Below are 14,884 nucleotides of genomic sequence, written 5' to 3'. Positions count from 1 at the left end.
GGTAGGCAAGGAACAGATAAGCAACAATGATAGTATAGAAAATACCACGCTAAGGCAGGAGATGGCGTTGTTGAGTTACAGCAATATTATGTGGGCAGCAAACAAATGTACAACTATTCTATTATTTATACTTTTTCTGGACTATGATCACTGCAATCCTCAGCCTGTAATTTCCTTTTGGAAGTTGTTGTGGCATCCTGAAGGACTTAGTAAACTGAACTCTTGAGAATGCAGGTCCGGACTTGGGCTGGACTGAAACTTTTGGCCACATCAAAATTGTGAGGCCCATTCCCAAGAGTGAAAACAGACCTATGTTTTGCCGATTTAAGCGGCGAGCCAGATTTAAAAGATCAAGGGTTTGAGGCCGAGAGTGAACAAAGAACCGGTGTTCAGCTCACTACTCCGAGAGAGTTTACTTGCCTTAGCATTGAACTGGTTCCGTGGTTGTGGACTCACTTTCAGGGACACTGTGGTTCATATTCTGTTTGTTATTTGCTTACTTACTTTACTGTTTGCACAATTTGTACTTTTTCTTCCCCCCCCCCCCCCCCAGATTGGGTGTCTTACAGTCTTTGTTATGTAGGCTTTTTTTTTTAGTGAGGTCTATTGTGTTTCTTTGTTTTGTGGCTGCCTGCAAGGAGGTGAATCGCAAGGTTGTATATGGTGTACATACTTTGATAATAAATGCACTTTGAACTTTGAAGTGCTTTATGACCAGAATGAAATTTAACTGTTTTTAGATTAACTCACAGCAAATGCCCTGAATTAGAAGCCCGCATGCTTACCTCAAGCAGTAAAAGTGTCTCCTGCTCAGTCCACTCTCGTGTAGCGCTAGCAGCTGCTTTACTCTGGGGTAGAAAGTAGAAGTAAAATGAGCACATAGTCAGGGTAACTTCCCATTTTTATGGACACTACCACTCCAAAGCACCAAAGGAGGATTCGAAATACTAAGTTACCTTGAAATGCTGAAACACTTATCATGCATTTAATTTGTATAAAGCAAAATCCCACAAACTGCTAATTACACAAGCTTGGGGAACAGCACCTTATTTTCAAAACAGGTACATTCCTCATTCACTGCATTCAATAATTTCAGGTAATCAGTTGTTCCAGCCTTGTGCTTCACATTCTAGTATTCAGCTTTTTTACTCCCTTCTGGAAATGTTAAGCTTTATTCATCTATTTAGATTTCCTCTCAACACATCTTTTGTTGTTCATCAGCCTCTACCACTTTCTTTTAGTTGGCACAACCACCACATACCATTCAATCGCTCTTGGTTTCAATCTCCATATTCTCCACCCCACCCCCAGTATCTCCGCAATTTAAAATTTGTTTTACTTATATTTTTTTCTAATTCAGATGAAAGGTCATTGACCTGAAATAGCAACACTGTTTCTCTCCCCTCAGATGCTGCCTGACTTGCTAGTGCAGAGTATGTGGTTTATTTTTGGCAAAAAGAGAGAAATGTTGGTTAAACTTGAGGCAATCTTCTGCTGCTCTTCCAAAAGACTCAAACGCTGCAAACAAAATAGCTTGTGTCTGAAACGGAATGATTCTATAAAACGTATAGAACAGAGCACAGAAATACACCTATAAGACTGTAGACCAAACTTCCACCTTTAAAACAATAAGACTAAGAATACTCATTTGTTAAAACTCTTTCTAAAGGTCCTTACAAGAAATTAGTATGAATTAAGTACCAATTCAACTCATTGTTGTTCCTTTCCGCGCCCTGTGGTGCATTGGACAGCAAGCTTGCCATTTCAGCAGTATTTTTTGTCTGTTTTTTCATGAGGCCGAGTTGCTAGCACACTCAACCCAGCACAGCTGGAAAGCGTGCAAGGAGCTGGCTGGATTTGAAGCTACAACCATTAGCCTTGAAGTCAGGTGCAGATGGCACTGTACCACCCGCCGGCTAATTTAACTCATATGAATGACGAAAAACTAGCTTTTATATGAAAGATGAAAAACCAGCTTTTATGGGGCATGTTTGGGGAAAATGGACCCATGGGTCCCTTTCCTTCTCTCAATATCCAGCTAATTAAGTGACAAATTATTAGAGGAGATGAATGCAAATCTTGGATCAGCTTGAAACACTGGCTTACCTTAGAAGGAATATTTTTCTTTGCATACATATCTGTACGTAGTCCAAAATTCTGCATATCAGGAGCCTTCTCTTTGTTCTTATCAGGAAAATTAAGCATTTGCTGGGATGCAGATGTCTGCCAAAATTATAACAAATTAATGCAAATTTCCAAATTTTTCCACTTGCTTTAAAATGTTTGTACCAAGAATACATTTTGATCAGTTTCCAAACCCATTCAAAATGCCAGCAGATGGGTCTAAACGGAACTAGTTTCATTAAGATATTAACCAAAGCGTACAGCCCTCCGCTTTATATCCCTGGAGACTTTCATGTTTACAAAGACTGACCTGTGGAGCTTTGGGTTGAAGAGGCACGAGGCCAGAAGGTGTATCTGCAAGCACATGGAAATGTGACGTTGGGGGAGGACCCATAGGTGTTGGTCGACTCTCTGCATCTACTTGGTAATTAATAAGTCCCCATTGCTCAAGAAAAGCATGTACCCTGCAGACAACCAAGAAATATCAAAATAAATGCTAGATTTATTGATTTAGTATGTGTCTTTGTGCAGCCACAAACAGATATAATTCATCAAGGTGTGAAACAACTATCATGAAGGAGGAAGTAGCTAGCATAAATTTGACAAACAACCAAGTTTGTGAAACAATTACTGGATAGGTAAAAGGCATTAAAAAGTAGAGTTCCTGTGCTACTGTGCAAGGTAACATGGAAAGCCTAATTTAGGAAGAGAATTTCAGATCTCAGCAGGGAAAATACTGCTTTACATTACATGTACTCATTTTTGCATAGCTGTACTTAAGCACACAAATATCTGAACATGTTACTTCTTAATGCTGTGTTCTGGTCACACTTTTGTGTAAGTTTTACACAGTTTACACAACAGGGGTTGTTGAGGAGGGGAGGGGTTTTATTGTGTCTTGGAGAAGATTTACATTACTTTAGGATAAGGTATTTGACAAAGGTAGCAGGATGACTATCCATCTGATCTAGTTGATAAAGTTGTAACATTCAATGATTCAATTATACTTCCATGCTGAATAAACTCTTCAGCAGCCTTTTGGTATTTTTTATTTGAAAAATAAACTTTACTCATAAAGATATAAGAAATACAAAAGTAACGCATGGTTTTCTTTGCAATTCATGGTGTTCCGTTTATATATTCATTTGTGTTATTAAGTCCATATATTTGTTGTGTTCACACATTTTATGTACAATGCAGCATTGTCACTAATGTGGTCGCTTTGGAAGAGGCCACATCCATGGCACATACAACAACTCTTTGAAATGCTATTCCACTGAGTTTAGCCCCTTAATATCTAGTGGTGGTAGGACTAGAGACTATAGTCCTTCCTCACAAATTCTTTGTGTTGGCTGAACCAAGTTTCGTTAAGCATGTACTCTAGCAGCCTGGAAAGCGCCAAGCTGCAGCATTCCCTGCAAAGGCATCTTGTTTTGCAGGAAGACCAGAGTGTGTGATAATCATTCAGTACTACTTGATGGTTCTCTTGGTATGCATCCTTGAATACAGCCAATAGACCAATGATCCGTTACACAGCTGGGATAAACCGTGACAAGAGTTTGCATCCTTTTCCAGACCTCCTTTGCAAATGCAGTCCAATAAGAAGTAGGTTATCGTTTTGTCCTCATCATAGCTGTCCTGGGCTAGTTTCAAAATGGACCACATCACAGATTTCCTTCAGTGCATTAGTGACTTCCTGAGTACATTAATGAACCAGTTGGGTTTTCACAGTAATCTGTTAGCTTTACATGGGATTACAACGTTCTTTAAATAGATGTTAACAGTTCTTGTTTATTACATACCTCATTATTGCACAGACATCTCCTGCCAGATTCCGGCGACATGCTGTTGACGTGAGGTACTCCTGTGGATTCAGACGGTACGTGTCAATCATGAAATTACGATAGGCAAGGTAACTGGGGAAGAACAGGATTAAAAAGATAGTTGAACCATCAATTTTAAAATAACATCACCATTAAGAGACTTCATAAGTCTAACCACATCTGTCCCAGTACTTTAGAACCAGCTTGCACAGGGTACTCTGCAACACCTCAGCACAGCCTCTGCAGATTGAAATTAACCAAGTTAGTATGTAACTTAGATTCCTTGTCATATGAACTCATCTTTCACCAATTCGTATGTGGGAAATATCGAGTCAACTAACCCACTTGAATCTATTTCAGCTTCTTCATTGGTTTGTTCTGTGATTGTAATTTGCCCTGGGTGCTCCAATTTCCTCCCACATCCCAAAGACATGCAAGTCGGTAGGTGATTTGGCCACCGGTAAATGCTCTTAGTGTGAACATGAGTGGGAGAATCTGGGGGGAGTTGATGGGAATAGAGTTATAAAACACTATAGCACAGAAACTGGCCCTTCCACCAATCTAGTCTGTGCTAAACCATTAATATGAGATACAATAGGTTATTGACAAAAATACTGGGAAATGGGATTGCTCTGAGTCGGCAGAAATTCAATGCCTGATGTCAAACGAAAAGCCTACCCACCTATCTCTTATCTTTTAGCTGCAAGAGGTACTTGTCCTTACTCAGCTTCATTTATTATTAATTTGAACCAATAAAATAATTTTTCAGTTAAATTATAATGTCTCCCTTTGAAAGTGGTAATTGTATGTTCAGAATACATTATATGATAGACTATAGTAATACATATGGAGTTTGGCTGACCTCCTTAATATTGCAGTAAGCAGCAAATTGAAAGGTGATGACATCAGCAGCAACATGACTTTGATATGGCCCTGATTCCAAGAAGCTGAGGTGACCATGAACCTGACCTCACCTCCACAGAAATGTAGTTCAGGCACACATAAGATTGCATCTGAGATCTCAGATTCCAATGAGGACAAAGAATGCAGCTTGATCATTAGCTCTGTAAATAGCATGGTTTCATAAGCTCCCCCCTACCCCCAAGACCAGTCAGGAGGCAAATTCTGTGTATTGATGACATCTTGGGATTTATTGGTATCAAAATATGGAATATGCTGTTTGCTTATTAAACAAAGTTACCGCTATACTACTGCCCAGATTGTGGAATCAAGGTGCTAGCAACTGGGCTTGTCTTGTGCTTTATGCTGACCAATAAATACTTTGAAATGTTGTCCATGCCTGAGAAGGTGTAAATTGCCATGTTCCTCTCAAGATGATATCTAACCCGTTCAATTCAAACTTATTGTGAAACAGGAAGACATTCAGCACATCAGGTCCATGCTAGCTCCCAGCAGAGCAATCCCATCAGTACCATTCCCTTTTCTCTTGTTTCCCAGCAACTTATTTTCTCTCACATGCCCATGAACTCTCTCTTTGATTCTTCTGTCACTTACCTACACTAAAGGGTAATTTACGGTGGGAATTTAACCCACCAACATGTATTTGGGCAGTGGGAAGAAACATGGTCATGAGGAGAATGCCTCTTCTTCATGAAGTGATTGCCGAAGGTTAGGATCAAACCTGCGACACTAAGTGCTGCACCACCATATACCGCCTAATACCACTACCCTGACATAATGCTACTTTGAATAGAACAAGCTTATGCAACTTTAAAGTTTCAATGGTGACAGTCAGGATATTAATAAAAGAAACAAAGTTGTACTTTGGACTCTTATTCATGAGGACTTGATACCTGAATACCCACTCTTGTAGTATTGCTGTAATTAAATGAAAAATACATGCACAGCAGAACCTAATTAGTTTTGTGTCTTTTACTTTGAACTTCATATAATGACACACTGAAATGGGATAGTTACAAACTGGTGAATTGGTGTCATGCCATTTAATTTCATTCATGTTTCATTATTCATTCTATTTGAAGTCCTCAAATGAATTGCAGGCCTGGAAACCAGTCTTAGCTAATTAATATGTTCTTTAGAAACCACAACGATTTATCTATTAACTAAATACTTACATCTCCGGGGTTTTGGATTTATTTTTCCCATTGAAGAATTCTGGGAGAGCTCGACGCTCAATGGCATGGACGCTATTGAGAATAACAACAACAATAATTGAGATTTTCTTAAAATTGTTGACTACTGCTCTGTACAGTTGGGCTTCCCAAAAAGGTATAATTATATCTTCCAATGGAAGCCCCATGGCAATCTTCTCAATTTAAATGTGGAGATTTTTTAATGTCTGCTGATAACTAAGAATTCAAATTTAGATTACTGAAGTTTTCACTTTATTAATTGCATGTACTCTGGTTTTGAACAGATTATATCCAAAAGTAAATTCTGAAATGAGGGAAATTCCCAAGGTTAAGTACAATATCTAAACTTTACTTTAGCTTGATTACTTTCATCTTGTCCTCCTTCAAGCAAGGTTTAGGATGAGAGAAATTACACTGTAATTTCAATACATTGTAACAGATCATTATTCATCACAATAATATACGCTAACCTCCACATAACAAATAAAAGCACCAACTGCCTCAGGTGTACCTGTTGTAGTCGAACCAGGCTGCATAGCTGGGTATAATGATATGGTGAGTCTGCTCTGTAACATTGTCTTCATGTAAATCTGGATTCTTTGTTTGTTCCCCTTTGTTTCCAGCAGAAACATCTTCCTCGTCCTGGTGCAGAAAAGCACAACTGACCATCAAATGCAATCTGGAAAGTCCTCACCTCTTACAATTTTGGACCACAATACATTACCATCAACAGACAACTTAACAAAGGAACTTAACACATTTAGAGTTATGGCTAAAACAACAGGAAAACTAGAACAACCTAATCCAATTGTGACTGCATGTTGGCCAGTACCTTTCACGGAGAAAAGTATACCTCCTATTTCGTCACTCCCGGTGGCTACCCATTTCAGTTCAACTTCTCATTCCCATTCTGACATGTCTGTCCATGACCTCCACTACTTCCAAGATGAGGTGAGGCCAAACTTAGGTTGGAGGAACAACATCTCATATTACTTTTGGGTAGCCTCCAACCTAAGACATGAACATCGATTTCTCTAACCTCAGTAACTTCTCCCCCCACCCTTTTTCCATTTCCCTTTTTGGTTACATTCTCACCCCTTTCCTTCTCCTCACCTGGTCATACCACCCCACCCCCCTGCTCATGTTACTTTGATATAGAGAAACTTACTTCACACATTTCTGCATTTATATCTTTGTGGCCAGTTGTCTTACCCTTCAATTCAGCTTGTTCACCTTGGTCTCTGCCTCAGCATAAATAAATTACTTACCACCCACTCCTTGGTCTGAACAAGGAGTCAGCAAGCCTGCTTCTACTCATCTCAGCTTCATTTTAAAGAAACTAAATTTTAAAAACTTGTGGGTTCTTTTAAAGGATGTGTTGGGCTGTAAATAAATGTAGTTTATTGCTCTATTACTGCATAAATATGGCCTAAAGTATGATCAGATCTTCACACAAGTCCTAAAATTAATTAAAGAAAACCCAACTAAATAAATAACAAAAAACATCATACTTGTTCATTTATTTATTGAGAAAAATGATCAACATTACATGTACTTGTTGGAAAAATATGTGCACCTCTTGGATTATCAGTTCATTTAAAGGGGAAATAAGAGTCAGGTGTTTAAATCAGTGGGATGACAATCAGGTGTGAGAATGGGAGGCCCTGCCTTATTTAAAGAACATAAACCTGGATCTTCATGATCAAAGTCTGATCTTCACCACACAGGTTTTTGGAAGTGTGCCATGCCTTGATCAAAGGAGATTTGTGAGGATCGCAGGAAACAAACGTTGTTGATGCTCACCAGGCTGGAAAAAGATACAAAACCTTTTCTAAAGAGTTTGGTCTCCACTAATCCAGTCAGGCAGATGTGTACAAATGGAGGAAATCCAACACCGTTGTTACTCCCCCCAGAAGTGGTCGACCAACAAAAATCACTCCAAGAGCAAGGCATGTCATATTCCAGGAGGTCACAAAGAACCTCAGGGTAACATCCAAGGAGCTACAGGCTTCTCTTGCATTGGCAAATGTCATTATTCATGAGTCTACCATCAAGCAAACACTGAACAACAATGGTGTCCATAGCAGGACTGCAAAGAGAAAGCCACTACTCTTCAAGAAGAACACTGCTGCCCATCTAAAGTTTGCTAAATAAGCCAGAAGGCTACTGGAAGAATGTTCTGTGGACAGATGAGTCCAAAACAAAACTTTTTGGCTTAAATGAGAAGTGTTATATTTGGTGAAAAGGAAACATTGCGTTTCAGCATAAGGACCTCATCCCACCTGTGAAACATAGTGGCATTGTCATGATTTGGGCCTGCTTTGCTGGCTCAGGACCAGGACGGCTTGCCATCATTGATGGAACTATGAATTCTGAATTGTTTCAGTAAATTCTATAGGAAAATGTCAGGGTATCCATCCGTGAACTGAAGCTCAAGAAAAAGTGGGTCATGCAGCAAGCAAACTAAACACATTGATGAAGGTAGAGCAGTAGATGTAGTGTATGGATTTCAGCAAGGCATTTGATAAGGTACCTCAAGCAAGGCTTATTGAGAAAGTAAGGAGGCATGGGATCAAAGGGGACCTTGCTTTGTGGATTCAGAATTGGCTTGCCAACAGAAGGCAAGAATGGTTGTAGACAGGTCAGTTAAGTTTTTTTTGAAATGCAGGAAGTGGTTAGTGCATGGAATGGGCTGCCAACGACAGTGGTGGAGGCAGATACCATAGGGTCTTTTAAGAGACTCTTTGATAGGTACATGGAACTTAGAAAAATAAAGGGCTATGGTTAACTCCAGGTAATTTTTAAAGTAAGTACATGTTTGGCACAGCATTGTGGGCCGAAGGGCCTGTATAGTGCTGTAGGTTTTCAATTTTTCTATGTTTCAATGACCCTAAACACACAAGTCAATCTACCAAAAAATGGTTAAAGCTGAAGAAATTTCACATTTTTGAATAGCCTCGTCAAAGTCATGACCTTAACCCTATAGAAATGCTGCGGAAGGATCTGAAGGAAGCAGCTCGTGGAAAGAAACCCAACAACATCCCAGAGTTGAACCAGTTTTGTAAGGCCTAAAATTCCTCCAAGCCATTGTGCAGGACTGATCAATAGTTACTGGAAACGTTTGGTTGAAGCTATTGCTGTACAAGGGGGTCACACCAGTTACTGAAAGCAAAGATTCACGTACTTTTTTCAACAAGTAAATGTAGCATTGGATCATTTTTCTTAATAAATAAGTGAACAAGTATAATTTTTAATGTTATTTATTTAATTGGGTTATCTTTATCTACTTTTAGGACTTATGTGAAGACTTATGTGCAGAAATAGAGAAAATTCTAAAGGGTTCACAAACTGTCTAGCACCACTGTCACCTTAGGAGGGATGATTGATAAGTTAGTGGCCTAAGGTAGAAGGAGTTAATTTTAGAAAACCTAGCAGGTTTATTTTTCAACATAGTCCCCTCCTACATTTACACACTTAGTCCAGCAGTCGCGGAGCATACGGAGCCTTCTTTGTAGAAGTCGGTATCTTGGACCTCCAGAAAGTGGTCCACAGCAGGGGTGATTGATAAGTTTGTGGCCTAAGGTAGAAGGAGATGGGTTATTAACTTCAAACTTTCTGCATAATCACTCAAAGAGTTGAACTGCATGTGCACGTAACGAGAGCTGTATAACTCATCTCCTTCTACATTATGCCACAAACGTATCAATCACCCCTGCTGTGGACCCCTTTCTGGAGGTCCAAGACGCCGACTTCTACAAAGAAGGGATCCGTATGCTCCGCGACCGCTGGACTAAGTGTGTAAATGTAGGAGGGGACTATGTTGAAAAATAAATGTGCGAGGTTTTTGAAAATTGAATCCTTCTACCCCAGGCCACGAACTTATCAATCACCCCTCGTATGTATATACAATTACTCTATGTATATGTTACTTGTACATTGTGTTTTATAGGATTACTTTTATTTTGTTTTTTTTGTGTTCTTTAATGCTTGTGTTTTTCATGCTGCATCGAATCCAGAGTAACAATCATTTTGATCTCCTTTACACTTGTGTTCTGAAGAATGACCACAAACAATCTTTAATCTTGAACTAACAGAGTGCACATGAATTATGAGTGAACAACACTCTTACCTTGCCTGTAGTTTCCAAATTATCATCCTCTTGCTCGTCTGGAACAGAAAACAGAGGTCAAAAGTGCTTCCTTGGCTGGAATTCTGGCAGATATGTTATAAATAATGCATTTAAGAGAGTAAGAGCATTACGTCATACTACACAGTGAAGCAGGATGTGTGGTGAGGAGAAACAATATATTAGCAGCCTGAAAATTTGCATTTCATACTATGAATCTGGTTGCATTCTCATTATTCTAAAGATCTGCATCCTTTCAAAAGGGCAGCCTATGAGAACTGCCAGAGCACAGGGTTTATAGGTTACGCATGAAGTAGTGGATCACCATTGTGACGTATACTCACATTGATATCTGTTTGCCTTGTACACTGCTCTGCAGGGGTTCCAGAGTCAAGCTTACAAATGTTCACGATGGGCAGACTGCTATTGGTTCACTTACCTACCTGCACTGATTTCTTCAGCAAATCTGCAGGCCCTACATTCTACCTTTTCATCTATCATTTATCTAAATTGTGAATTATTGAGGGCCGGTACTGAGCCATGTCACAACCAGGCAGTGCCACTTTACTAACCTGAAATAAACATTAATTATAATTAGTCATATTTTGCTGGCAACTGATGTTTGCCTAATTGGTTTATGGTTCCCTCTTTCGTCTCCACTTCCTTTCTTAGGTAGTGATGTTACATTTACTACTTCCCAATCTATTATGGATATTCCAAAACTTTGGGAATTTTGACAGATCATTCACAAATCCATTCACTTTCACTCAAGTCACTTCTTTTGGTACCTTAGGTCAGGGGTCCCCAACCTTTTTTGCACCGCGGACCGGTTTATTATTGACAATGTTCTGGCGGACCGGCTGACCGGGGCGGGGAGGGAAGGGTTGCCAACGGACAAAAGTAGCAGTCAAATACGTTGTGTTTACACCAAGAAAAACTACCATGACCATGAAGGCTTGAGCGGGCACCTGTGTGCGCATGCATGTACGTGCCGATTTTTTTCTACAAATCGTTTTTGGCGATTCTGTTCGCGGGGGGGGGTGTTAATCACGACCGGAATATAGGTGATAAGTGGCTAATACACTCAATTTCATTTCTAAAAGGGTTTATCTAATGAATTTAATATTAAACACACAGTGCATAATTGCATAATTTCCTCGCATGAATATAGTGATAAGTCAATTATCAGGGGAGGACAGGGGAGCTTGAAGTAAGTGTTGAACAAACTTCCAGTAGAAGTGGTAGGGACAGGTTCAATATTATCATTTAAAGAAAAATTGGATAGGTATATGGACAGGAAAGGAATGGAGAGTTATGGGCTGAGTGCAGGTCGGTGGGACTAGGTGAGAGTAGTGTTCGGCATGGACTAGAAGGGCAGAGATGGCCTGTTTCCGTGCTGTAATTGTTATATGGTTATATAAGTCACATAAGTCAATAGCATCATAACATTTTAAGTAACGTTTGGATATTAAACACACAGCACATATTTTCCCCGTATGAACATATAAAATCATTGCAACGCACTAATATTGCTGAATCAGTGGGAGCCCTGGGCTGAATACTTGTTCCCTGCAACAAGACGGTCCCATCGAGGGGTGATGGGAGACAGTGATACTCGAAGGGGGTTCCTTATGTCCACTCTATTCCGCAATTTAGTTTTCGTTGCATTCATTGCAGAGATATGTTGGAAATGGAAGCAACGTTTTCAGTGCTTTCGTGCCTATCTCAGGATATTCAGCCTTGACTTTGATCCAGAATGCCGGCAGAGATGTTATGTCAAACATATTTTTCAGCCCGACGTCATTTGCAAGCTCGAGGAGTTTATCTCCTTCCCGCGCAGACATGGATGACGCGTGCATTCAAGCTCAACAGTGGGCGTGACAGGGAATGAGGAAAGGTGCAGCTGACTCATATCGCCAAATCATATCGTTTCCTCGCGGCCCGGTAGCACATGCTTTGCCGCCCGGTACCGGTCTGCGGCCCAGTGGTTGGGGACCGCTGCCTTAGGATGTGAGCACAAGGTGCTAGGCCACATGACCAGATTTTGTGTTGTACGTTGTTTGACCACTGTTTGTGCTGTATGTTCTTTGTCACTGGTGGTTGTAGAGGGTGGTGCTCAAAGGACAACTTATTTTCCTTGTCATATCATAATTATTCTGTTAACATTTAAGAATTCATCTTTTTTGTTTTAGTCTTTAATATGTTGCACATATCATCTTCATTACCACAGATATTGACTGGGTGCAATTAAAGTTGTCCTGATAAACCAACTTAATGGTCAAAACAATTTGCATGAAGGTTAATGAAATTAACACCTAAGCAGGCAGCCAATGTGTATTGTGCTGCTCTGCTATTGGAAAATGAAGTTTTGCTCATCAATGAATGGTTGGTTTTGTAAAATTGGTGGTTTCAGTTCTGCAGTAAAGTTATAGATAAGAGTATAGCCTGTGTGTTATTTGTAGTCTCAGCTTGTGCATGTAATTTAAGACTCTGATTAATAAAATTCATGCTTGAACCAAAATCTGGCAATTCGGCACTGTGTTTTCCGAAGAAAATCACAAAGAGCAAAGTAAGTAAGGAGGAAAGTGAATAGGTATTTATAGTTGAGGGGATACGTATTGTTTCTGGTAAAATTTAGATGAGATGATTCAAGGGACAGGTTGGTAGACAGTGAGAAGGTAATGAGGAGAGAAAGTGAGTAACTGGCCAAAAGTGACAAAGATAGAGGTAGACATATTAAAGTGGAGAGATGTAGGATGATAGACAAATAGATGATTCATTACCTAGATCAGTCATTGTTCCACCTTTCACTGGAGCTGATTCAGAATCTTTCTTTGTATTCACTAAAAGACAAAATCTTACGTTACAAACACCGCAGACTATTTGACACCAATCATAAACATCCACAATGAACCCCAAACTGTGCAATTAACAATAGTAGAATACACAAATGAACACTGCAAATTTGAAAGGAACTGTATCCCAGATGCTGTTTGAGTCTCACTCCTCCTGTATGCTCAAACTTAAAAGAGAGATTGAAGAACTCTTGTTACTCTAACAGGATCTGGAAATCATTAGCAAGTGGTCATCTTCAATTAGTCTTAAGATGTTGGCAATGGGCTGCCTTTTTCCTGGATCTGTTCTAGAAGCAACCATCTAGGTTTGAAAACACAACCAAATTCTAATTGTGGTCCTACCAACTGGACCTGATAGCATTAAGGAGTGCTCAGTGTCACTGGCTGGCATTGTGCGACTCAGTTTATCTGTGGAATGATTTTGTTATTGTATGTTAAAAATCTTTGGGAAGGATAACATGCATTGGCTTATTTAACAGGTGTTTTATTTGGAAGACTGGCTACCCAATGTTGCAGAATATAATATGAAGAATTAAGGTGGTAGTTAATTTATCTTCATTTAAGCATGTTTTATGTAAATTTTGAGTGAACAAATGCAAAGCAAGGAGCACAAAGAGCCCCTGCTGATGAGTTATAATATTAGCTCTAGAAAATTGCTGAACTTACTACGATGAGCAGTATCTATCCAGACAATAATGCTCAGAAAACATACAAGGAGTATTGCAAAAGGCAGCGCTGTAAATTTTTTAACTGTTTGACCAAGAGGTAACAATGAAGCAGTTGTCAGCAACCTTTAACACTCCCTAAGGCTTCATTCCAGCAAGATGACTCTGTTGAATGCAGAGCCAGTGATCCATCAGCACAGTGGTTTTTCTTCAGTATCAAGACTTCAAGAACTGTTTTGCATTCAATACATGCACCAGATATGGAATAACATCATTTGCTAATGGTCAAAGAAGGGTCTCAACATACTGTATCTTGGGGTGGTAAAATTATTCGAAACTGAATGCAATCTAGATTTTAATTGCTTATAGCCCTCCAGATACTCAAATTGTACATGGACTTCCAATACAGAACAGTGGCAAAAACTAAACTGAGTTACTGAACCATCACTGTATTCTTCTGCTGAAACAGAACAGGCAAAAAAGTGACGATCCAGAAAATTGTAGAACTATCAAAACTGCAAACATTACATTGATTACAGGGAGCAGAGCGTCAGTTTTTGAGAAGGCAATGCTTTACAAGGGATGCAAAATTTTTTTAATACATTCATCCATAAATGCACTGAAATATTAAAAATGAAGACTGCTCTAATTATTTATGCCACATTAACTTTCCACACCAGGAACAACACTTCAATACACTCAAAGATGCTCTATTTTGACAGGCTGACTGCTGCATTACATTCAATACTAGAAGAAAGAAACACGACAGAGAGAGCATTCTTAAGTGAAATACCAGCTGAATCAATACATTATCTCACCATAAAGGCATGCCAATTGTGATCAACATACAATGAAATACTTTTGAAATGCTGTCACAGCTAAAGTATGTAAACATGCCAGCCAATTATTGCGCAATTATTGATGTGAAAATGAACTGTGACGGCTGTCATAGAATTCTTTAGGTCTCTGCCCAGCTTCCAGGGTTCATTAAAAGGTTTAAATCTTAAAGAATGTGTGAATTTCTCAATTACTCTGGCATGAGAGTTGGCTTTTCAGAGACCCAAATAACACAAATCATGTTTGAGCAGTATACTGCAGCATCAAGACTAGCACTCAACTTGATTTTCATTCTATTGATTTAAATGAAAACGAAACTTAGTGTCGAAGTGGTGAAGTT

At 39.4% G+C, this 14,884-nt stretch overlaps 1 protein-coding gene across 4 annotated transcripts in view; it reads right to left on the bottom strand.

The window, feature by feature from the left end:
• LOC134340355 (SWI/SNF complex subunit SMARCC2-like) overlaps positions 1-14,884 on the bottom strand; it is a 128,529-nt gene that overhangs the window by 42,135 nt on the left and 71,510 nt on the right. For all 4 annotated transcript variants that reach the window (XM_063037510.1, XM_063037507.1, XM_063037509.1 and 1 more), the window contains exons 12-19: positions 12,971-13,030; positions 10,191-10,228; positions 6,573-6,703; positions 6,044-6,115; positions 3,927-4,040; positions 2,435-2,588; positions 2,107-2,223; positions 786-848 (exon numbers count right to left, since the gene is read on the bottom strand). In XM_063037510.1, the coding sequence (XP_062893580.1) occupies positions 786-848; positions 2,107-2,223; positions 2,435-2,588; positions 3,927-4,040; positions 6,044-6,115; positions 6,573-6,703; positions 10,191-10,228; positions 12,971-13,030 (749 nt within the window). The remainder of the gene's footprint in view (positions 1-785; positions 849-2,106; positions 2,224-2,434; positions 2,589-3,926; positions 4,041-6,043; positions 6,116-6,572; positions 6,704-10,190; positions 10,229-12,970; positions 13,031-14,884) is intronic.

Source organism: Mobula hypostoma, chromosome X1 (genome assembly GCF_963921235.1).
Source record: "Mobula hypostoma chromosome X1, sMobHyp1.1, whole genome shotgun sequence".
NCBI classification, from domain to species: Eukaryota; Metazoa; Chordata; class Chondrichthyes; order Myliobatiformes; family Myliobatidae; genus Mobula; species Mobula hypostoma.
This window is presented reverse-complemented; position numbering and strand designations above follow the sequence as displayed.